A 23,088-nucleotide genomic window follows, 5' to 3' on the forward strand; every position below is an offset into this window, starting at 1 on the left:
AAGACACATGAAGTCGACAATTTTCCTTGGAAATACTCAGCAGAAATAACACCCCAGAGTTACCATGACCACTTAAGATCATGCAAAATAAATAAATATGAGACACTGGAGAGACTTTTTCCAGAAGTGCGATGCTTTATTTTATTATATTACAACATTTACAATGGGCATGATCACAGTTTGTTTTCCTCCTTAGGCTTTGGAAGAAGGTCTTCATATTTTACAAGTAGTAGCTCGCTAGTTTTGTTGGATAGTATCATCCTGCTGATTATTGGGCCTGAAAAAAAAAAACATAAACAGACAATAAGTATATGCCACGTAGTGCACTAAAACACATGGCATACTAAACATCTCTAACACAAACTCACACTGCCTTTAGAAGGACATGAGTCAAGATGGTTAAATGAAGGACATTTTTGGAGCAATCGCCTAAAAGTCCAGTGCCGCCGATTAAGCTGACTTTGGCTTGAGTAATATATGCATCATAACTATGTCATGCTTCAGCAGCTGTCAGGGAATCAAACCATCGCTGCCACCAACCCAAATACGCAGGTGGGGGATAGCTCTCGCGTTTCCATCCCAAATGTCCCCCTGGCAACCAAATTAGAGGGGAGGAGAGCTGCTGACTGACTTCAAACAGCTGCACGGGAGAGGCGCCTGAAGTACACGGTCTCGCTGACAGACTGCATAACTCCCACCTCGCCCATGACGCTGGCTTCCATCACAAAAAAAGGGCCCCCCGTCCGGACAATGTCGGCAACGTACAAATTCACAAGCGTGGCCGAAATAGTGTGCACATTTCCAACGAAACTCCCAACAAAAATAACAATTAAAAGGTTTGTTTGAGTGCTGTTAGGCCATTTTATTCGAGGTTCACAGGGTCCCATTAGTAAGTGGGAGAGGGGGAATTAGAGACCACACAACATTAGAGACGCCACGGCACCTTGTAATGAGTTAACTTGGCTAATGAGCACTCAGGCTGCTAATTGGCACTAAGGACAGTGGACTGGACACTACAAAGACGGGTACGTACTATAGTTGGCAGGCTTGTGGGAACAGACGTCATTGATGATGGCCTGGATGTTGGCCAGGATCTGCTCTTTGGGCATGTTCAGCTGGAATGTGGGAAAACAACAAGGACTTGTTTTAAGTTTCATTAAAAGTTTAACTGAAATCTGCATAGTTACGTACTGTAGACTGAGTCTCCACCCTTTCTCTAGTTAGCAGAAAAGTATTACTTTGGTAAATATAGCATTTACATTATATTAAGAATGTCTCATAATCCATGATGTATTCATGAAACAAAAAACAGAACTTTCACATTATGGACCCTTATTTGAATGATGAGCAAAGTGTCTTAGTTAGACTTAATGTCTTAAGTTTAACTTAACCTAATTTAAGCCCATGGGCAAGACCTTCAGCATGAACAACGATGAGTCAGCTCAATGCTTCCACATGCCATATGATAGCTATAATTCATACAGAAGAACTTTTCACTTATTGACAGAGATTGCACCTTGCCCAACATTTAAATTAGGGCCTTATTATAAATGGTTTAATATCTGTTCAATTTTTCACATGAAAATCATCAATCAATAATGGACCTACCATGGCAACTTCAGTAGTAATGTAGTTCTCCCTCTCCACCAGGTATTCATGACCGCTCTTGAAAAGGTTTAACATTTTGGGAATGTTCACTCCAACAGTGCCTGGAGGATGGAGATTCACATCGTGCATTTCATTGGTGTAATAGTGTTGTTGTTGTTGTTTTTAATCTTATTAGAAAAAATCAAAGGTCTACCAGATGGGACAGATATCATGATCAAATATCACACAAAAAAAATCTGACCTCTCTTGTTCTTTGGGAACTTCTTCCGAAGCTTGTTTTTTAAAGGGACCAACTTCGGGAGCACTTCAGGCACAGTCAAGAAGAAATCAGCTTGGATTTCATCGTCTAAAATCTGAGAGAAAGAAATACATCAATGCACTGGACACAGCACTGATAACCTGCATATTTTTGAGAATGATGGGGAAATAAAACTTTAAGTGGCAGACAGGCCAGACAAAAGCTACCAGAGCATAGTATGGCATAGTAGACATCTTCATCTCCTGCTGCCTCCAGAAAACAACAAATATACGATAAGACTCTTTCCACCCTGCCCACCATCTCTTTGACGATCTGCCCAGATGATACTGAGCACTTAGAGCCAGCACCACTAGATTGCTGAACAGTTTTCACCCAAAGGCAATCACTAAACTGAACACTACCATGAAATCATCAAGCTAACTGGGATTATGCAATAATTGCATCTATGTTTACAGCATATGTTAGCCGTGTACCTGCTGATAGTGTGAGTGTTGGTATGGAAGTGAGAGTGGAATGTACAAATGTTATTTATATAGCTCTATTTTATTTCTTAACTTATTTTTTATTTATTTATTGCTTGAGATCTGTCCTCACTTGGTGCAATGGAATTTTGCTTTCTTTTACAATAAAAGGAATCTGATCTGAATCTGTATGTTGCATCATCCACCAAAGTTAGAACCAATGTTAATCTCCGATGCTATAACCCAATGTACCGACATCCCTCCTAGCATACCACATATGACATTTCCTAATTAGCAGCCAATGCAGGACATTCCTGAAGCAACAGCCTGTTGATAGGATGGCTTTTGCTTTCAAGTGAAATATTGCTTTGAGGCCCATTGTCATCACAACAGCTGCATCTTCTGCATGCTTTCTGTTTGAATTCCCTCTGAAGTTATGCACACTCACAGAACACCCCCCCATCCACTCCACCCCACCCAACCCACACCCCCAATCAGTGAGCTGACTGCTGTGTGAATCCAATCCTCTGTGTGCCCGCCAAGTGCTGGGACTTTTGGCACGGCCACCGCTGGCTGGGCCCGGCTAGCGGGTTTTTTACGAGGAGTCCGGCGCTGAGCCTCTCACCTTCTGCACGAGCTCCGCCCCGCCGACATGCGTCGCTCCATTCTGCAGGGCCAGCTGCGCCTGTTCAGCATTCTGCAGAGACACCGCATCGCACCGCACAGGGCCATATTAATAGAGTTGGGAGGGGAACGTGAGCGCCATTCCCAACACACCCCCACCAACAGCCACACAACACGCATTACATAGAAACAGGGTCGTGCAGAGTGCTACTGTTTGCACAGTGTTAAGGAACCAACGGTATGCTTTTTCACTATATCATCATTGAATCCCCTTAGAATTATAAGGTTCTATCTGACATTTTTGTCAAAATTTAAATTATTGACATACAGTACTCCTATTCAGTGGCAAATTCATAAGGTGAGGTGAGGCCTTTCTTGAAGCTGTGTGCATTTGTGGACATTATGGAATATCTCAGAATGATAGGGTTCTAATTGCATTCTGAGTAGTTCTAAGGGGACGATATTGTGTTAATATCTATGAATATTATAATTCAGCTATTTATTGTGTTGATATACTATACTGTATACAACTGAGTGTTCTCTTTTGTGTAGTCAATCTACTCACCTCTGTGAAAACGACAACTTTGTTTGGTTCCGTCTTGAAAGGATGGGGTAGCTGCACCGTGCTGACGAAGGGATCTACCTTCCTCTGTGAAAGTAATTAAAGACTGATTAAAATCCGGCAGAGCAAATCTCAGTTGCCCCACCACACTTCATAACAGACAAAGCTGTCAGCTTTAGCTGCATGTTTGAACAACATTACAACAACCCCAAGGTGGCTCCAAGTGATGAATCTTTTATTTTGCTAAGAGTGTTTCAGTGTTTTCAATCCATTATGCCTTTCTCTGTGAGCCTGACATTCATAGGGACCTTTTGAAGATTAACGACAGGGAAGACCAACAAAGACAAAGCTGTCAGCCTCTACTAACACCATAAGTAAAGCAACACTGCCACTTTTTAAGCAACTTTTTGTGGGCAACTATCCATAGCATCATTTTTAAATGACTTTTGCTAACATATGATCCGGGGAAGGACAGATAGGATAATAATCATGTTGTTCTGTGGAATATGACAGCACATATAATGCACACAAAGAAAGAATAGCTTTTACAGCAAAACAACACCAAGTAAAGCTTCGCAATCACTGTTATTCCATGGTAAAGATGAGCAAGATTTTTGTTCAATCATCATAGTATCATCTTAAAGTGAAGCAAATTTCTTCTGGAAAAACATCTGTTCCATGTTTCACAATGTTGCACAACCAACCAATAAAACAACATTTAATCTTACTAAATGTAATACAACTTAATTCATATTAAACTTGATTTATCTATTAAATGTAATTGCTATTTAATTGTATCCTTATAGGATTCCTCCATAGAGTCTGCTTCTTCTTTCCTCCTCTACCTTCAGCTAAGGGCATAGACACACCATGTAGCAGAAGTGATTAGGTGTTAAGTAAACCATTTGTGTTGATCAAAGGGGTGTACTCAGGCTTTCAGTAAACCCTGACCAAGCAGTCTGAAGTAATTTACTGTGACCTGTATTCTGCTAAATAAGTTGGTCACTTTTGCTGTATTCTTATGGTATGTAAATCGACATTTGTCATGCATTCACCTGCCAAAGGTGTTACATTTATAACCAGGAGCTCCACCAGAAAAATATTTGCTGGGATGATTCAGGCATAGTTACTTTGTTTTGAGCCTTGATCTCCACATATAACCTGTTACAGACCAGGTAAAGTTTGCAGCATAAATTGCTGTGGTGATTTGGCCAGATTGAAGCAATCCAAGTTTATGTTTTCTTTTTTTTTTTTTTTGCTACAGGGCTCCCTCTACAGTTGTGCACTACTTGTGCTTTACACCCTTTAATTACTACTCATGTCTTGCACCCTTCCCCCTGGACATCCTGCCATGTCCAATGACTGAAGGTAGCATTATACAATTCCATAAAACTAGGCTGTTGCACAATTCCCATAAAGACATTTGTGATCCTCTGGACTGGGGAAGGGTGACACTGCAAGGCTGGTGCTCCATAGGAAGGCATGCCATTCTCCATATTAAAAGTTGACTTACGTCCAAAATTATGTTGAAGCATAAAGGTAAACAAACTGACATGGAAAGCCTTTCAAAGGGAGCCACATTTGTGTCATTGGAAACTCCTGGTTTTCATCTCAATGTGCCTTGTTAATCCCTTAACCTGGCTTCCTAGTACATTTGTCAGAAATTACATTTTGTATAATTGTCCTGTTGGAAAGTCCAATTTCTGCCTACGAGATTCCCTGACGACCTTATGCTTTGATTCCGCAGTTGACTAGAACGCTTCTCTTGATTAGCAGAATGTCCATTTTTTTAAAGGGAAACTATGCAGGATTTCGGTTTCGCTTTTCGTTTTATGCTTGCAGATTTCTCTGCAGAGCCGCCCCTACAGCTTTAGCGTGTATATTTTACAAAACTTAATCGGTCAGTCTGCTTTTTCATGAGCATGATCACGACTTGTGAGGCTGGGGACTTTCTGTTACAAAGTGCCGGAATAGCCACTGACCTGGTGGCACAAAACTTTCATGTGTGGTTTTTCCACACAGAGGCGCTGGGGGAAGCGTGACAGCCGTCATTCAACCCGAAATAAGTCAAATAACCATTAATGACTCCGAAGCTGATTAGTTAAGGCAAATGAAGCTAAAAAATCGTGCATAGATCTGCTTTAAAGGTGAACTACAGAATGCACGTTTTTTTTAGCTTAATTTACCTTAACTGATCAGCCTCGCCATCATTTGGAATGGTTATTTGAGTTATTCCAGGGTGAATGATGGCTGTGTCAGTTCCCCCTAGCGCCTGTGAGCGGAAAAACCACGCTTGCAAGTTTGTGCCACCGGGTCGGTGGCACTTCCAGCACTTCGTAACAGAGTCTCCAGCCTTGCGATAATGCTCATGAAAAGGCAGACTGACCGATTGAGGAGTTTTGACAAATATACATGCTAAAGCTGTAGGGAAAGCTCTGCAGAGAAACCTGCAAGCATAAAACGAGAAAACAGCAAAGAAAACACCTATCCTGCATAGCTCCTCTTTAACTTGCATAACACAGTGAAAGAATATGCACAGAGATGTGTATATTCTCCAGCCAAATTTTCATGGATGCGCATAGAATATGTAAATGAGCTGAATGGTATCCCAGCTCACCTTCCACACCATCATGCCACCACGAGTTTATCCTGCCAGAGTTTCAGATGGCTCAGAATCATGATCCACAACCACAACAAGAAAAAACACTCTACCTTTTTCTCAAGTTTCAAGTCCAGCCTCAGGCGTAATGTCACAGCCTGGTCTGGGGCGGTGAACTCCAGCCTCTGGAACTCCTTCAGCATGTCTACAGCTGTGTCTGCATCGTAGGATGGTTTGGGGTAGAATCTCAGCATGTGCACGTCGTCCACTGGCTCCCAGGCCACGTAGCCGATTGGTTTGTGCCGACCTGTGTTATCTATGACACGGTTTTCCTTTTTCTCCTTCTTGTCCTTGTCCTCTTCTCCTTTCTTTGCTTTGGGCTTGGGCCTAGGGAACAAAATATATACAATTAAATTGCCAGAACGTGCATAGATTGAGATGGACAGATGTGCAGTTGAATAGGAGGTAGGTAAAACAACACTGCTAGTGCATTTAAATGTGTGCAATGTGTTTGCTAAATACTACTACAGAAGAAATAAATAGAATACAATATAGCTGTACAACGGTACAATATTTCTAGCCTAGTACAACATAGCGGTGCAAATAGAATGAATATCGTGCATTTAGCGCACAGATGATAAAACTCCAGAGACGGGAGTCATATGCTAGTGTATCGCAGTGGGCTCCTAGTGGCCATTATTACTGCATAGTTTAGGGAACCTCCAACTGAAAAATACTCCTCTGACCAAGTAGGTCATGAAGGGGATATGACATGAGGTATTGTTGTGCACACTGTTTCTCTAAATTGACAACCAGTAGGGGCTCCAGAGTCACCCTCTGGCTGTCAGTGTGGCTAGTCAAACAGCAATAGACAGCTTCTGGAAAAACTGAGTCCTGGTCGAAGAACAGCAAGCTAAAAATATGATTAAAAAAAATCAAAACTCACTTTGCTGCTGCAGCTGCATATGTCCTGACATATGTCTGACGCACCACATTCTGAGACACCCTTGAGACGCATGGTGATGCTAGACTGAGTCTTTGGCATCCAGCTAGAACTGAAGAGAGGAAATATGTTGGTCTAGAACTGTAAACAGTACAGACAACACAGCAACAACTACACTTGGCACACGTCAATTTGGAGTAGCTTAGATATTCATGAACAATTTAATCACAGAAAGGATGTCAAGTTCCCAAAACAGGAGGGGCTAGTTTACATTTTCAAAAGCATTTCAACTGAGCGTAACTACAGGCAGCAGCACTTTCAGTTAGCCTTACTTCAACGAATACGCATTTTCCAAATTAAAGCCTAATGGTACACATCCCTACATCAACGCCCATCCATGGATTATCCATCACATCAGAGCTTGTGTTAACGTTAACGTGATGCTGTCTGGCCAAGGTGTCCTGTTGCATGCATGCCACTGATGATAGCAAATCTAGCACAGGCCCATTAACTAATACCGTTATAAAACAGCTAATTTAAAAAATGATGCTTTAAAGGACAATTTTCTTATTAAATTATTCAATGGTTTTGCACATAAAATAAAAAAAATAACTGTCATCTGACCTCTTACGAGATTCCTCGCGGACGCTGCCATATTTACGCTTTGAGTTCTCACACACCGGAAGTGCCGTCGGGGTAAAGAAATTCTCCGTCTTTGAGTTCCGACCTATCTGGTTCCGATTTAACGAATTGATTGTGTTTGGCTCAAATATCATATTTTGCAGTAATTGATTGACTAGGCTGTCTCTGGTATGTAGTTTAACATTTATTGGTGGAAATGTAAGAATCAATTAGATTTATATGTAAAACAAATGTAAATACATTAAAAGGCACAGTAAAATGAAGACACCTAAACACACAATTAAATATTGCATTTAACCATTTATCAAATCAATTAACTAAAGTATGATTTGCCTTTTAGATTAAATAAGTGGGCAATCCCTTATTCTGTTGCTCCCATAAATTCCTCAATCGAATATGTTAACCCTGGACTGTTGTCATTTTGGTTACTGAAGTACTTTGAACACATTTTCCCAAAGTTGATCCCAAAGTTTACTGAAATGAGTTCAGGGGTCAATGTCAAGTGTGCGATTTAGGCCTAGTGGTCTTTAAAATACTTTGTCTGGCCTTTTATTAATGTTATAAATGAATGTCAAAAGAAGCTTAATATATGACTCGTTTTAAACTGACTAAATATGACTCGAGTTTCATCAGCATTTGAAATCGTGGTGAAAATTGATAATACATTTCCCCCCCAGTAGGATTAAACTTTTCTTCCCCAGAAGTAGTCTGGGGCGGAAGCCATGATTGTTGTCCTTCCCTGTGCCTCTCAGGAACGTCTACAGGCTGAACGGCACACAGTTCTGCCTGCATGTCTTTGACAATATTTTTCACGATTCTCCTCTCCCCCCTTCCGAATGCAGGTAATGTTACGCAGGTTAACTTTCTGGTGACATTATCGGGAAGCTTCGAAACGCTTGGTATTTGTGAATTTAATGTAGCTTGTTAGCTAGCTAATTTGTTTACTCCGCCTCCGAGGTTTTTGGTCAGCACTGAAGAGGGTGTGCGTCGCTGTCTGTCTTAAGGCCCACGGTACACTACCATGGATTTTAACCCCATGTACAGTTGACAGTTAAATGGCTAGGTTCACGATTTAGGGAACGTTTTTACTATTATGAAAATGGATGTATTCACAGTTTACTGAAGGAATTAATAGTTTATCCATTGAAGACGTGAAGTGCTCGCGCTCTTTGCAAGCAAGCCTGCCAAACTTATTTTATGTTTATGCGGGTCGACGCAACTATTACTTTTGACAGTCGAGTGTCTTGCATGTGTTTCAACCCAGCTGTCTGTGACCCCACGCCTGCCCGTTTGCGATTAAGTAAATGTATTTTTTTTTTTTTTTAAATCATAGCGAACATATATGAACCCTATCAGGAGCTGTTGATCACTCACTTCAGTGACATTGCACGAATGCAGAAGCCTACCAACATTTGTAGCATTTACAGTTTAATTCAGTTTAATAAACCTGACATTCTGATTTCTACCAGTGGAGAGATAGATAAGCGATGCAATCGAAGCTGAAGCAACTTCGAAAGACTTGTTATGAAAGTTTGAATCTCAATTTACGAACGCACCCTTTATTTCGACACATTGAAATGGACTCCAGAACGTTACATAAGTACCTACGCTTAGTCCCCTAACATTAAATCCGAGGAGGACGTGGAACGGAGCAACACAATCTGCAGGAGGATTGTACATAAAGAGGAATGTTCTGTCACAACAATATGCGACATGTTAATGTCACTGTTTATGGTGCAGTCATTGCCACGTGTTAAATGTGTATGTCTGTAGAATACTTGGAAAGGGGACTGTAGTCTGAAGTAACCTTATGATGACATAACACATGCTTGCGTATGCAGCTACCAGCTGTAAGCTAACCATTACCCTCCATGGTATTATATGACGTCCAGCCTTCGCGTTTTAGTCTGGCAGATTGTGGTATAAACTGGTGTAGAGACTTTAATTAGCATTCTGTGAGGCCCCGATAATGCTTTAGCCAACCTGATCTTCTGCTGATATTGTTAGGGAAATATTTCTCTGATGTAGGTCTAAGTTCTTTTGATACCTGTATTCAGATCATGTTCAAGTTTGCCCAAAGATCCCTTTCGCGTACGTTTACTCATTTATCTCACACATATCCATGTCAAATAAATGACTGAATTCACATCAAGCACTACTTTTCTGGTGGCTTATAAATTGTTTCTGAAAAAAAAACAAAAAACACTGGGTATCTTGCTGACCATGTCAGTTGGTAAAGGAGTCTGTTGATTGTGAGCATTTGCTAGGCAATACACAGCATTTGCAGTACTTGCTGTAAAAGAGAGCTTGCTTGCTATTGTCATGCTTGCCACATTACAACCACAGGCTATTTTATAAAAATGTAGAATAAAAAATGCCGGATGGCTGCACTCACTGTTAATGACATGCAGACTGTACAGTTGTGTTGTGGCTGTTGAATGTTTTGGGTCAACCGTGTGGCAGACAGCGAGGAAGGTACACTACTTTATACCAAGGCTCAACTCTTTATTTCATCCCCTCTCGGTTCTCTCCCCTTAGATTAACAGGTATGCCAAAGGAAAAATATGATCCTCCAGATCCTCGGCGATTATACACCATCATGTCGGCTGAAGAGGCGGCCAATGGGAAGAAGTCACATTGGGCAGAGTTGGAAATATCTGGTTGGTTTGTTTCACATTTTCTGTGTTTGTGGCTGGTCATGAAACCCAATCCATCTTTCAACACTTCTAACATAACATTCACACAGGCCACATTTTCATTCATTCAGTCATTGAGCCATCATTCATTCATTCATTCATTCATTCATTCATTCATTCATTCATTCATTCATTCAGCCATTCATCCAGCCATTCATTCAGCCATCAGTGCTAGTCTGACCTTTGACCTTCCGCTGTTGCACAGGGAGGGTGCGTAACCTGAGCAGCTCCCTATGGACGCTTAGCCACCTGACGGCACTGCACATCAACAACAACAACCTGAATCGCATCCCGCCCGACATTGCCAAACTCCCCAACCTGGTCTACCTGAACCTGTCATCCAACAAGCTCCGCAGCCTGCCCGCAGAACTCGGCAACATGGTTTCTCTCAGGTAGTCATGTATTTGCATCATGCTTTTCATTTCCATATGTGTCTCACATAAATAGTAGTAAATTCATAGTTATGTTGTTATTATACTTCTGTATGGAGATACGACTAAAATACGTAAAAAATATTTTTTTTACTAATCAGTGAACTGAATTGTTCATTGTCATAGAACTTCAGTGTTGGATTCAAGTTCCTTTTTTTTAGATTTTCATTTTTTTTCCCTCTTTTTTTTCTTTAGGGAATTGCTTTTGAACAACAATTGTTTACGAGTTTTGCCTTATGAACTTGGTCGGTTGTTTCGCTTACAAACCCTGGGTCTGAAAGGTGTGTCTCATACTCTGCCTGCATATTCTGAAAGAAGCTTGGTACAGAATGTGATTATTTGTTTATTTTTTTAACTGAACCTGACTTTTTCACCAGGTAATCCCTTATCCCAAGACATCCTTAACCTGTATCAGGAGCCAGATGGAACGAGAAAGCTTTTGAACTACATGCTTGACAATCTAGCAGGTAACTTTCTAAATTAACTTTTAATATGATATTTGTGTCTGTCAATTAAGAGGAAACTTTGCTGGTTTACAGAGACATTTAATCTGTTTAAATCCAAATCCAGTCCATCCAGAACAGCTTCCTCAAAGACCGTGGGTTACTTTGAACGAGCGAGATCCGTTGGCTTCCTCAGGTACGCAATTTTTTTCAATTATGTTAATGTTTTTACTTTCCATGGATATCTTTACATGTCCATATTCTTGAGAGTCTCAGGTTTCATATGGTATATGGCATTACTATGGTAGTCTGATAAGATGCCAAACAAGGCATGGTAAAGTGCTCGGAAGGTGTGTGGGAGGTGGGTCACCTGAGACCAGGGTGCCTGGTAAGAGGCTACCTGATTCACCATAGAGTGTGTTTCAAATGCCAGAGATACAAATAGTCAACTACTACAAGTGATTGCCTGTCTGACTCCGAGCTCAGTGGTCATTTTTTCCATCAGGCCCTATGTGTGGTCTACATTTGGTCCCAACACCATGTCGTTTGCCCCCTCAGCTGTGTTCACTGTCATGAGCTACAACGTCCTGTGTGACAAGTACGCCACTAGGCAGCTGTATGGGTACTGCCCTTCCTGGGCCCTGAACTGGGAGTACCGCAAGAAAGGCATCATGGAGGACATCACCAACTGTGATGCTGACATTATCAGTCTGCAGGTAGCTGCCATCGCCAAGTTGTTGAAATGACTGAATATCATGTATTATGGGTTACACAGGTGGGCTCTTCTAAAGTCAGGTGTACAGTATAGAACAGTACTGTGTTAACACTGGTCTGTTTGTATGTTATTTTTGGCTGCACTTACATATACCAAATCCATTGCTACAGTAAGATATCTGAAAAGAGTATGCGGTAGACATCATAATATTCAGTAGAATATGTCCTGCCTTTTTGTATTTTTTGGTATAAGTGCAGTGTTCTGAGTGGAAGTTGGTTGCAGCCATCTTTGTCTTCCCATAGGAAGTGGAAACAGAACAGTACTACGCCCTCTTTCTGGAAACACTAAAGGACCGTGGATATGACGGGTACTTCTGTCCAAAGTCTCGTGCCAAACTGGTGTCAGAACAGGAGCGCAAGCATGTGGATGGCTGTGCTGTGTTCTTCAAAGCTGAGAAGTGAGTAGAACCAAAACATTGAAGGTTCCATGTTGCTAGAACTCATGGCACCCTCCATTCTTGTCCTGGTCTTAAAGGTAAACTATGCAACGTTTTTCAGTTAATCAATTCGTTCCATACTGTTATATCTGATTAAATGAGTCATTACCGGTCGAACAATGTTTTTTTTCGGCCGCCCTAGTGGTCTGTAGCGGTAGAACCACGCTTGCAATTTCAGGAGCCCTCGGCACCCATGGTCTTCTTGTGTCATGTGAAGTCTCATGAAAAGGCACGGCAGACTAACCGATTGAGGAGTTTTGTAAAATATACACGCTAAAGCTGTAGGGGAAGCTCTGCAGAGAAATATGCAAGCATAAAACGAAAAGCGAAACCGAAACCGGCGATGAAATCGCCAATCCTGCATAGTTTTATGCATTTTCACACAACCCATGCTGTTTTTTCATCTTCTTCTTCTTCCCATAGGTTTTCCTTGGTGCAGAAACACACAGTTGAGTTTAATCAGGTTGCCATGGCAAACTCGGAAGGCTCAGAGGTCATGTTGAACCGTGTCATGACCAAAGATAACATTGGCGTCGCCGTTCTGCTGGAGGTCAACAACGAGCTCTTCTCTGGTGGTAAGGGAATTAGTCAGTTCCATGTCCAGCATGTGTTGAGTGTTTGTATTTCCCACGTGTCTGTGCTGTGAGTCATGATGTTGCAGTACCAAATTCTGAACAGTAGATGGCAGGTTCAGACCTAAAACTGAGAAGTATAATCAGGTTATAAAGAAACATGGCTCTGTAAACAAATGCCATGTCCAGTCACTGTCTGGCACAAAACGCATTATTGTACATTATGCAATTTTCCTTTCCAATCACACAAAGTATTCCACTGTTTAATGCTGTTAACAATGTGCAAAAGCACAACAAATACTATAATTTTTTGAGGATATTTTTGGGGGCTTTTTGCCTTTATTGTGACAGGGTAGTGAAGAGAGTGAGTGGGAGAGAGATGGGGGGGGTCGGGAAATGACCTGGGTCGGACTCAAACCTGGGTTCCTGTGAGCATTTGGAGCCAATTGTGGTGGGCGTCACAGCGCCATCCCAAAAATGATCATCATAAAGCACAAAATAAATACCTTGAAAGTTTTATTGTAGCAATGGTGTTGATCACAGACAAGAACAAAGACCTGACACTGTCATTCATCATAATTATTTCATGATTTATTGTATGAAAGCTTTTCACTTGGATACCAGACTGTATTTAAACACAATGTCCCACCTTCGTTAGAACTTTTCAATACCTGCAGTCTGAGCACATCACAAGCATGATTGAAACGTACAGTGTACAGTATGTCTATACCCATCTTAGGTGGGACTTGTGGGACAGACTTGTCTGTCTGACTGACCTATTGAGCACGTCCCGCAGGTCTAAAGTCCTCACCAGACAAACAGCTCCTCCTGGTGGCCAACGCTCACATGCACTGGGACCCGGAGTTCTCGGACGTGAAGCTGATCCAGACCATGATGTTCCTGTCGGAGCTGAAGAGCATCGCCGAGAGGGCCTCGTCCTCCGTGGGCTCGGGCTCGCCGGACTCGGACCCCGCGTGCATCCCCATCGTCCTGTGCGCTGACCTCAACTCCCTGCCAGACTCCGGTATGGCATTTCAGCTTCAGCTACCATTTAGGCCCAGGTTGAAATGATCACTACATGAATGTGCCAGAGAAGCGATATAGCCAAGTTACTGGACAGCCATGAGAAGCAGTCTCAATGACTTTAGTACACAGTACACAGTAGCTTACAAAGGCTCAGGTAAAAGGAGTAGTGTTTTCAATGAACATTGAAGCAGATATGTTACAGGCTTTAGTAACATACAATGTTAAATATGTATATGCATAACATAATATTTAGAAAAATGGAATAAAGTGCAATGAAAATATGAATGATGTTTCATAGGTGTGGTGGAGTATTTGAGCAGTGGGGGAGTGGCGGAGAACCACAAGGACTTCAAGGAGCTCCGCTACAGCGAGTGTCTGACCAACTTCAGCTGCAACGGCAAGAGCGGCAAGTCGGACGGCAGCATCACACACAACTTCCAGCTCAAGAGCGCCTATGAGGGCAGCCTGATGCCTTTCACAAACTATACCTACGACTTCAAGGTACTACCCCCCCCCCCCCCCATCCCCAAATCCCCATTCCCCAAATCCCCATTCCCCATGAACACAGACACATTAGACACACTCAACAGTGAGAAGATGCAAGAAATAACAATCCGAATCAATCAGAGTTGACCAAGTACGTTGATGCACATGCAGTACTATCCTGTGTATTGTCTATAAGCGACAGGACAGTGTTTCATGTAAGTTAAAAGAAGCAAATCCATATCAATACCATATTAGTTGCCCCTCTGTAGTAATCTCATAGCTGGAGAATTTTTGCAAAATCAATGTATAAGCCATTAGTGCAGGGCGATATGTAGCAAAATAAAGTGTTTGGAACATTTCTAATTGTTGGAAAATTACAGTAAAGCATTTGGTTTTGCAATAAATCCAAATGAAGTACATAACGCAGTATCACCCACGACCTGCTGTCTGCTCTAACCCTCCTGCAGGGTGTTATTGACTACATCTTCTTCACCAAGACCCACATGAGTGTGCTGGGCCTGCTGGGCCCACTGGAGACCCAGTGGATGGTGGACAACAACATCACGGGCTGCCCGCACCCCCACATCCCCTCCGACCACTTCTCCCTGCTGGCCCAGCTGGAGTTACACCCACCCCTGCCCCCCCTCAACGGCCTACACCTGCCCGTCCACAGGTAGCGCAGATCCCAGATCCCAGTTAACCCTTTCTTGTACTCCGTACCCCACCTCTCTCCCAGCTACCCACCTCATCATCCCTTTTTGTTGACGATACCCCCACCAAACCACTGAACAGTCATAACATCACAAACTCAGTCACACATACACTAAGAGGGGAGTTAAGTCATATGCCTACTTTGACCCCCCCACCCCCCTTTCCTCGTTCAACCTTTGCACAAGATTGTAACTTTTTTTCCATTTGGGGAAAAAAAAAAAAAGATTAAATGCTTGATACCAAATTAGGGTTGGGATCTCTCACTTACCAGACATTTTGCTGTAGACAACAGAGCAAGACCTGTCAGTCATTGAATTGATTTAGTATAAAACCAGGCACATTTGTACACTGTGGATTATTAGAAGTTAAACGTTGTGATCCGTTTCAGTCTATACTGGATAACATCACCAAGACACTCACGAAAGGAAGCCCCCTCATAAGTGATTTTTTTTTAAAGAAAATGTGTTCATCATTGGCATTCAGCCATGGCCTTTAAACGTTAAATGTTGTTCCCAGCCCTTTCCACACTGTCCTCCTTATCAATTTAGCTTTTAATGTTTTCATTTTGAATGGAAATGTTTTTAGATAAGGCAACTGCTAACACAGTGGAAGTTTGACTTTCTTTATGTGTATGTGTTTTCTTTCTTATGCAATGTCAAAACATTTCACCCACCGCTAGTACTTAACAGTATGAGCCCTGCTCCTTTTTGTGGTTGCCATGGAGATTAAACAGGATCCCAACCCTCTTGACTAAAACCCAGTTTTTGTTTGTGGCTTTTCTGCACTCTTGAGTTTGGCCCTTTTTATGAAGGTTTCCTCATAACCGCTTGGCTTTTAGATTGCTTGGCATCGTCATGCTACACCTCTCGGGTCAAATGATTGGCTTTATCACTACTGAAATTAATGCTTTTTGGAGTATATTTCAAAGGCTTCCCCCACTGACAGCTGGTGCTAAGAGAAAGACAAAAACACAGCATAAATGAAATGTGTAGGATCTGGTAGTTTCAGAAAGTCCTAGTTCATCTGAATCAAATGTTTGCGCGTTCCAAGGTTACAAGAGTCCTTGTTTTTCTCTCTTGCCCAGTCATTGTAGTTTTCCATGCTGCTTGGCAGTTATCACTATGCCCAACAAAGTACCCAAAATGTCCCTTGGTGAGAATATTTGAAATCAGCAGGGCAGTGCCCTTTCCGATTCTACTGTCTTTCATTTACTAAGGAGCTCAGAGTGAATTCTACAGCCATACGTTTAATTATGTAATGTCCGTAGTCATTCTGTATAATCAATTTCTCAGATATTACAGAAAATAAAGAGGATCGTAAAGGTTGCTCAAGCAGCTCACATGTTGTTGCAGTATTTGTGAAATATGTCATTCAATTAGTTGGATTGTTATGTGGACGGTGGCTGAGAAGGGACACACACCAATGTAGTGTGTAGTGCCCTTTTGATAGCTTGATGTATTTTGTTTTTTATTTTTATTCAATTTGTTGCGAAAAAGGTCAATTTTCTGGGTATGTTGGGAGGTAAAACATTACCTTTTCTCACCTATGTCTTGTTATATTTAATGATGTTGTATTGTGTGTGTGTGTGTGTGTGTGTGTGTGTGTTCAGTTTGCAATTTAGCTTGAAAAACCAAAGTCTTCCCCTACTGGCACTGGTTTCTTCTTAACACCTGATTGTGTGAAATGTGAAATGAAATGGATTTGAAATGGCTTTTTGTGGTGTGCGCTGCTTGAAGTAGAGGCTTTTGCTTTTGCAACCAGCAGTAGGCCAAAGCTGCATTTGACAATTGTGGTTACTCACTCGTCTGACTGAATTTTGCGTCATCTTGATTAACTCTTGTTCAGTTAAATGCTAACCTTCTAGAATCCAGAATCTCCCTTTTGCACCTGTCAATTGTCAGTATTTACAAATTATTCAAAAATGCATTTATTTCCACCCAACCGCACGTACATTAAAGGTCACTTTTGTCATCTGGTTAAGGACTTCTTTTGGAAAAAGAAGGTAATCCATAGCCCACAATCTTTCCACATTATGTTTCCTCGGTCAATGCGATGCGAGCTGAGCTGTACATTGTTTCACAGCATTTAGACAGAGTATGTCCATCTGATGTGGCAAGTCAGGAATAGCAGTGGAAAGAACAAAAAAAAAAACCTCCGAGCAGCAACAGAGTCTTTTCATCGTGTTGGGGCTCCCGCCCACCTTTTGCTGTGACACGAGCACATGTGGTGGAGAAGTACAAGCCACCACATCTCTTCCTCTGAGGAGAGGCTCCGCGCAAAGGTCACCCCAGCGTTTTTGAGCACGGCGTTCAGCCAGATTTGCATTCACAATGGGGGACCCACAAGGTTCCGCCTTGTGAGGAAAAATGTAACTTTTATTTCAAAACAGCCCCTCAGTGTTGAAGAGTGGGATGCTCGTCCCCCCCTCTCACCACCAACTGCCCCTTTCACCTTTTATGACTAATAGGCCATATGTGGTCAAACCTCATGAAGTAACCCTATTCAGTGAAAGTAATGTCACGGAGTGCAAGAAATGTGCGTAGTTCATCCGCACGGTTTGCAAATGTGTGAAATAGAAGTGTGGGCGAGTACAGTTCGCAAATGCACATCTTCGGCGTGGATGTCTCAAGCATCCTTGATAAGTGGTCAAAACTTTTTTTTAAAAGTACGAGGCGAGAATGTGCATTTAGTGCAGCAGCATATGAGTCAGACTGAATAAGACAAGTTAGTCAGTGAATGTCAAATGTCCATTGTGTAATTGCCTTGAGAAAGTTAAAAGAAGGCATTTCATCCTTGTGTTGCATCAGATGTGTCCCTAATGCCTTGGCTGCACCTCGTACTTAGTTGCACCATTAGCAATTAACATGCAACCTTACATTGTATGCAACCCCAAGTATTTACTCTGCGATGTGGCTATCCACTTTTGAAGTCAGTGAAGTGTATCACACTGCAGGCAAATTATGAAATAGCATGTGCACTTTATATACGTGGATGTTTAAACAATTGTGTATGCATACGGACCATATCCTTCCATGTGAGGATGCCCCTGTGTTGACTTTTGTCCAGACCTGTGCCTAGTTTGTACTCTCTCCAACAGCAGCACTGCCTGTGACTCTCAGAAGCTCAAAGACTAGGCCTCCTCCAGCTGCAGAGCAGAGCCCTCCACCACCACCTCCTCCTCCTCCTCCTCTTCCTCTTCCTCTTCCTCTTCCTCCCCCATCCGTGTGCCGTCTTATCTGCCCAGCACCAGCAGCGAGCTGTCGGGCTGGGCTCAGGTCTCCTCCTCGAGGGAGGGACCCGGTCCAGTCCGATTGGAACCTCCACTGCCAGCCTCAGTCTACCTGGGGCCGTACCGCAGTTACGCGTTCGTCGAAAGCCGCCGCTACCACCACCACCACCACCACCGCTGCCATTTGCTGCCGTAGCCCTCCCTAAAGCCAGCTTTTCTGTTCTTCAACCTGATTTCTAAGCCCTCCCCCTCTCTCCCCATTCACATCCCATCCCATCTCATCGCAAGCTTCACCAATGACACAGCTCCACACTGACTGGACGGAGCACTTGTAACTATCTCATTTCTCATTCTTGAGAATATGTTCATTGTTTTTCCAACGTCAGTGGTGAAGAGTTAAAAGATCGCAATGACTAATCAGTCTGTCAGGCTTTATCCCAGCAAGCATGGCTGTTGAAGGATGAATTAGTTATGTTGTTTGATGGTTTTTAAAAATCCAGACTTTTTGTTGATTTTGGCTCCTTTTTGTTTTGTATCTTTTACGTGTGGATCTCCTTGGGGCAAAGAACTTCTTCTGTCATTACTGCACGTGTTGCGTTTTCTTCACCCGTTATGACTGATCGTGTTAGTTAGTCAGCACACCCCTCGGCGTAACGTGGGGAATTGCATTGAAATGAGTTGCAAAGTCAGTTTGGGAGAAGTAACGTTATGCCCCAGACGTGTTTTTAATTGAGTTTGTAAACAAACAAACAAAGAAGAAATATATCTGGTTGTTAACCTCAAGCACAGCCCTTGTCAATGGCTCATGAATTCAACATTTTGTCAGCAAAATGCAATAAAATCAAAACTCAGTGTTGCAGCTGATGTACAGTATACTGATGTACAATTAGGAACTCTTGGTCTTTGCAGCAATGGAAAAAAATCATATGAAATTATAATGATATTGTTCTGTACGCGTCCATACATTGCTATTCTGGCTAGCACAGTGTGTTAGCCTGAGTAGCTCGTTGCAGCAGCAGTAGGCAGCCAGGCCCCGGAGCCCAGCCAGCTGTGTGGTGTGTTGCTGAGCTCATTGACTAGCAACAGGGACACCACGTGCTGACCACTTACTCTGCCTTTCAATGTCAATGTGAACTCCACACACACGCGAGGTCTGTAAAAGTGCTGACTTTTTATATATGACACACCCAATTGTTTTGAATGATCAGCAACAAGTTATGGATCACATACTGCAAGGACAGTGTTTGTCATTGTCCCCTGTCATGAAGGCAATAAAATTGTCTTTGTAAAAAAAAAAAAACAATTGGTCTTGTGATTTGTGTTTCCTTTCCTCTCAAAAGTAAATCCATTGATATGGTTGAACTGATAAGAGATAGGTTGCATTCAGAGTTCCTATAAGCAGAATGTTCATTATTACTGTATAATCAAACAATAACTCCAGAGGTTTCTTTTTTTTTTAAAGAACACCTCTCACCTCTTGTCATTCAAATTGTAGTTGTCTAGAGTGGACTCAAGTGGACTCTAGTGGACTCTAGACACTACAATTGGTCAATTTGCTGGACACATTGTCAACCGACAGAGGTGCGTTCAAATTTGGCAAACAGTGGTGAATGTTCGTAGAGAACATATTCTCTTTAAGCAATTACATTTGAACGTTTAACGTGTTAACATTCCATTCTAGCGGTAATTGCATTGCTCCTTTTGCCCAATTACGCTGTATGCTCGCGGAGAACTGCCTCCTCGTTTGCGATTGCTTACAAACGTTTGCCGAAAACTCAAGGCTAACCGAAAACTGTTTGGTAACTTAGTGTTATTGTCATAGAAAGTTTTTTTTTGCCACATACCAAAATATTTACCCAACTCATCACACATCAGTAAACCCCCACCTTTAGAAGAAACGTGAAAGTGCATAATATGCGTGGGCTCGCCTTTTGGCGTCTATAATCCCAAAAGATGTGCATGCTGTTTCCTCCGTCTCTGATTGCTGACGGTTTTCCCCTTGCTGTCTGTAGACTCACACACACATCCACGCTGTTGCGTCCATGAAGCGTAAGCGTGAAGCGTTATTGTGCCTGTGAGCTGTAACACCTCGCCCACTGGTGTGTCCTGTCTAGCTATACCCAGAGGAGAGCTTTAGATGCATGTGAGGTGTCTTGTGGTGGGCAACCAGAGGATTTGTGTGACATGTTGTTCATAAAAAAGGTTCTACAGGGGTGGTAATGCAGTCTTGTATTCATCGTAGTGCAACTGAGCAATCTCTGCTAAATTCATTTGGGTCCGGATATTAGTTTTCATTATGGACACACGAGTAAGCAAATGTCACCATTACTCGGACTTTAGGCCCACAACAGTTGAAGTTTTGTTGATCTACTTTGGCATCTTGAAGCTAACCGCATCGGACTGCCTTTTAATGTGTGAGGATAAGCAGAAAATTAAAAAATATATGTAATTTCAATTAAAAAAGTGATTGCAATATACTGTATATTGAGCTGTACCTCTCATCAAACAGGCATGGACCATTTCAGGTCAACCTCAAGTAACCGTTTTAAATGTTGGGTACTTGCCCATGGAGTCTATTTGCCCTGAAGTGTGGCAGATAGCAGAACAGGAAATCTGCAAATAGAAATGGCTTGAATCGATACATGTGGTTGGCACTTACAAGAAATCAAAACTATTAGTGGAAACCCCACTATGATAGGCTTCTGTAACCTCTTACGGTAAGATTACAGTAAATCCCTTTTATAAATATTGATAAAGGTACCAACTGCAGCAGTCAGAAAAATTAATACATAGTATGATTATTATAGGCGAAGCAACTGACAATTTCACTGCTTTCTTTACATTAGTAATCATATGCACGTGACAAATAAACATCCTTGTATCCTTGTATTACTGTAGATTAGATTAGATTAGACTAGATTAGATTACATGTAGATGCATTTAATTGTCTTGGGTGTAGTGCTACACTTAGCTGCTTAACATTCAGCACACACCCTTGCAAACACAACATAACACAGAGACAGACAAATTGATACAAAGACAGCAAGATCATATTGGTCAATATGTCAAAGCTTACAACCTCGTTAGATTCAATAAATATGAAGTCTAAATCTAGCCATGTAGCATTGCTCTGTGGCATACTCCGATCCATCATAACACTATAACGCTTTGACAACGTTTTGGGTTGTCAGACAACCAGTTTATAACTTAAAGTAGTTTTTGAAGTTTTTTTCATTGATTAATTTCACAGGCATGCTTATCCAAAATGCTGTAACTGTTAAGGTCATCAGTACATGAACGTGGTCAGTGGTACTCTGTGCCATATGTCGAACCTGAAGCACTGGTCAACTCCATATATGAATACATCTTTTTTTCTCCCACATGAAATTTGAACCTAAACCAAGAGGCTGAGAAAAGCGGCACTCAATGAACTAGATATCTATTAAGATGTGTCCATGTGGTGTCCCCTCTAACCTACTTGTGCCCAACATGCAAATGCCACCCGAGTCTCACCGAAAGCACGTTGTGGTTTGGAGCAGCTATCGTACAGAGTGCTTGTGATGGTTCCCGCAGATGGCCCTCTAATATCCAAATGTTGAGGCCAAGTTTCACCCAAACAAATGTTGTGGGTTTCAACACAGAACCTACACACACACACACACACACACACACACACAAACACACACACACACACACACACACACACACACACACACAAACACAGTGGTGAAATAACCCTGAGGAAATGGTAAACAAATCACTGAGAGCAAAGAAAAGATTACCCACACTAGTGGCAACCCAGCAGCCTTTTAACTGATAAGAGATGTGAGTCACATATAATCATTCCAACTTGTTGCCAGAGCTAATACATTTGGTGTTGTCATGGAAAGCTACGGTATCTTCAGTTATACGAGAACGTTTAGAAATGTCTTTAGGCAGCACAAGTATTTGCATACACAGTTAATTCATTATTTCACTAGATACAGTCATCGTATCATAGCTTATCCTGAAATAACTTTGAATGTTGTGCATGTTCAGGGAGTTTAACCTGAATCATGAATTAAACATTCTTGTAACAGCTAACTTGTTGGCGACAGGATGCACAGTTTGAAAGTACCTGTGCCATATGTAGTTGCAGAATATTTTTCTGCTGATTTCAGAGGATCCCCCCACAGTATGTGGTGGCTGAATAACAAACCTGAATATTTTGGAAAGAGAAGCCCATGTCTGGTTAGAGAGAGGGAAGTCCTCTGATAAGGTGCCATTTGGTCCCCCTGGGTAAGCACTTATGAATAAGTATTTCCCATCATACACTTTCTGCTTACTGCTATCAAATTAAAGCTAAGATGGAGAAACGGAAGCATATTATGAACCTTTGTGTTTTATTTGTTTGTTATCCAAAAGTTTTTCACACATAATTATATACATGGAATAGAAGTATAGAAAATACAAAAATATCAGAAAAGTAGAAAAATAGTATTTCAAAATAATATTTAAAAGATAAATGGGAACAAAGGTAGATGTTGTCAACCAGAGTAACACGTTTGAAATACAAACCAAATGTTAATTCTTATACAGTTCCATC

General features: G+C 41.8%; 2 protein-coding genes across 3 annotated transcripts; one reads left to right on the forward strand and one right to left on the reverse strand.

The window, feature by feature from the left end:
* Nucleotides 1-125: 125 nt before the first annotated feature.
* Nucleotides 126-7,777, reverse strand: mrpl1 (mitochondrial ribosomal protein L1). The gene is made up of 9 exons (XM_062544065.1): nt 7,681-7,777; nt 7,060-7,168; nt 6,227-6,500; nt 3,518-3,601; nt 2,954-3,025; nt 1,850-1,961; nt 1,609-1,709; nt 1,034-1,115; nt 126-277 (listed from the first exon to the last, which is right to left on the reverse strand). The coding sequence occupies exons 1-9, from the start codon at nt 7,709-7,711 to the stop codon at nt 174-176; spliced, it is 969 nt and encodes a 322-aa protein (XP_062400049.1). The 5' UTR covers nt 7,712-7,777; the 3' UTR covers nt 126-173.
* Nucleotides 7,778-8,387: 610 nt separating this feature from the next.
* On the forward strand, nt 8,388-19,818 carry cnot6l (CCR4-NOT transcription complex, subunit 6-like). Of its 2 annotated transcripts, XM_062543261.1 has the most exons (13): nt 8,388-8,540; nt 10,237-10,358; nt 10,600-10,786; nt 11,021-11,106; nt 11,203-11,292; nt 11,396-11,464; nt 11,827-11,984; nt 12,286-12,440; nt 12,903-13,054; nt 13,848-14,075; nt 14,376-14,578; nt 15,031-15,236; nt 18,372-19,818. In XM_062543261.1, the coding sequence occupies exons 2-13, from the start codon at nt 10,247-10,249 to the stop codon at nt 18,406-18,408; spliced, it is 1,683 nt and encodes a 560-aa protein (XP_062399245.1). In that variant the 5' UTR covers nt 8,388-8,540; nt 10,237-10,246; the 3' UTR covers nt 18,409-19,818. The 2 variants fall into 2 exon arrangements, with proteins under 2 accessions (XP_062399245.1, XP_062399246.1); XM_062543262.1 differs by having other exon boundaries at nt 15,031-19,818.
* The last annotated feature ends 3,270 nt before the right edge of the window (nt 19,819-23,088 follow it).

This window comes from Sardina pilchardus, chromosome 8, assembly GCF_963854185.1.
Source record: "Sardina pilchardus chromosome 8, fSarPil1.1, whole genome shotgun sequence".
Classification (NCBI taxonomy): domain Eukaryota; kingdom Metazoa; phylum Chordata; class Actinopteri; order Clupeiformes; family Clupeidae; genus Sardina; species Sardina pilchardus.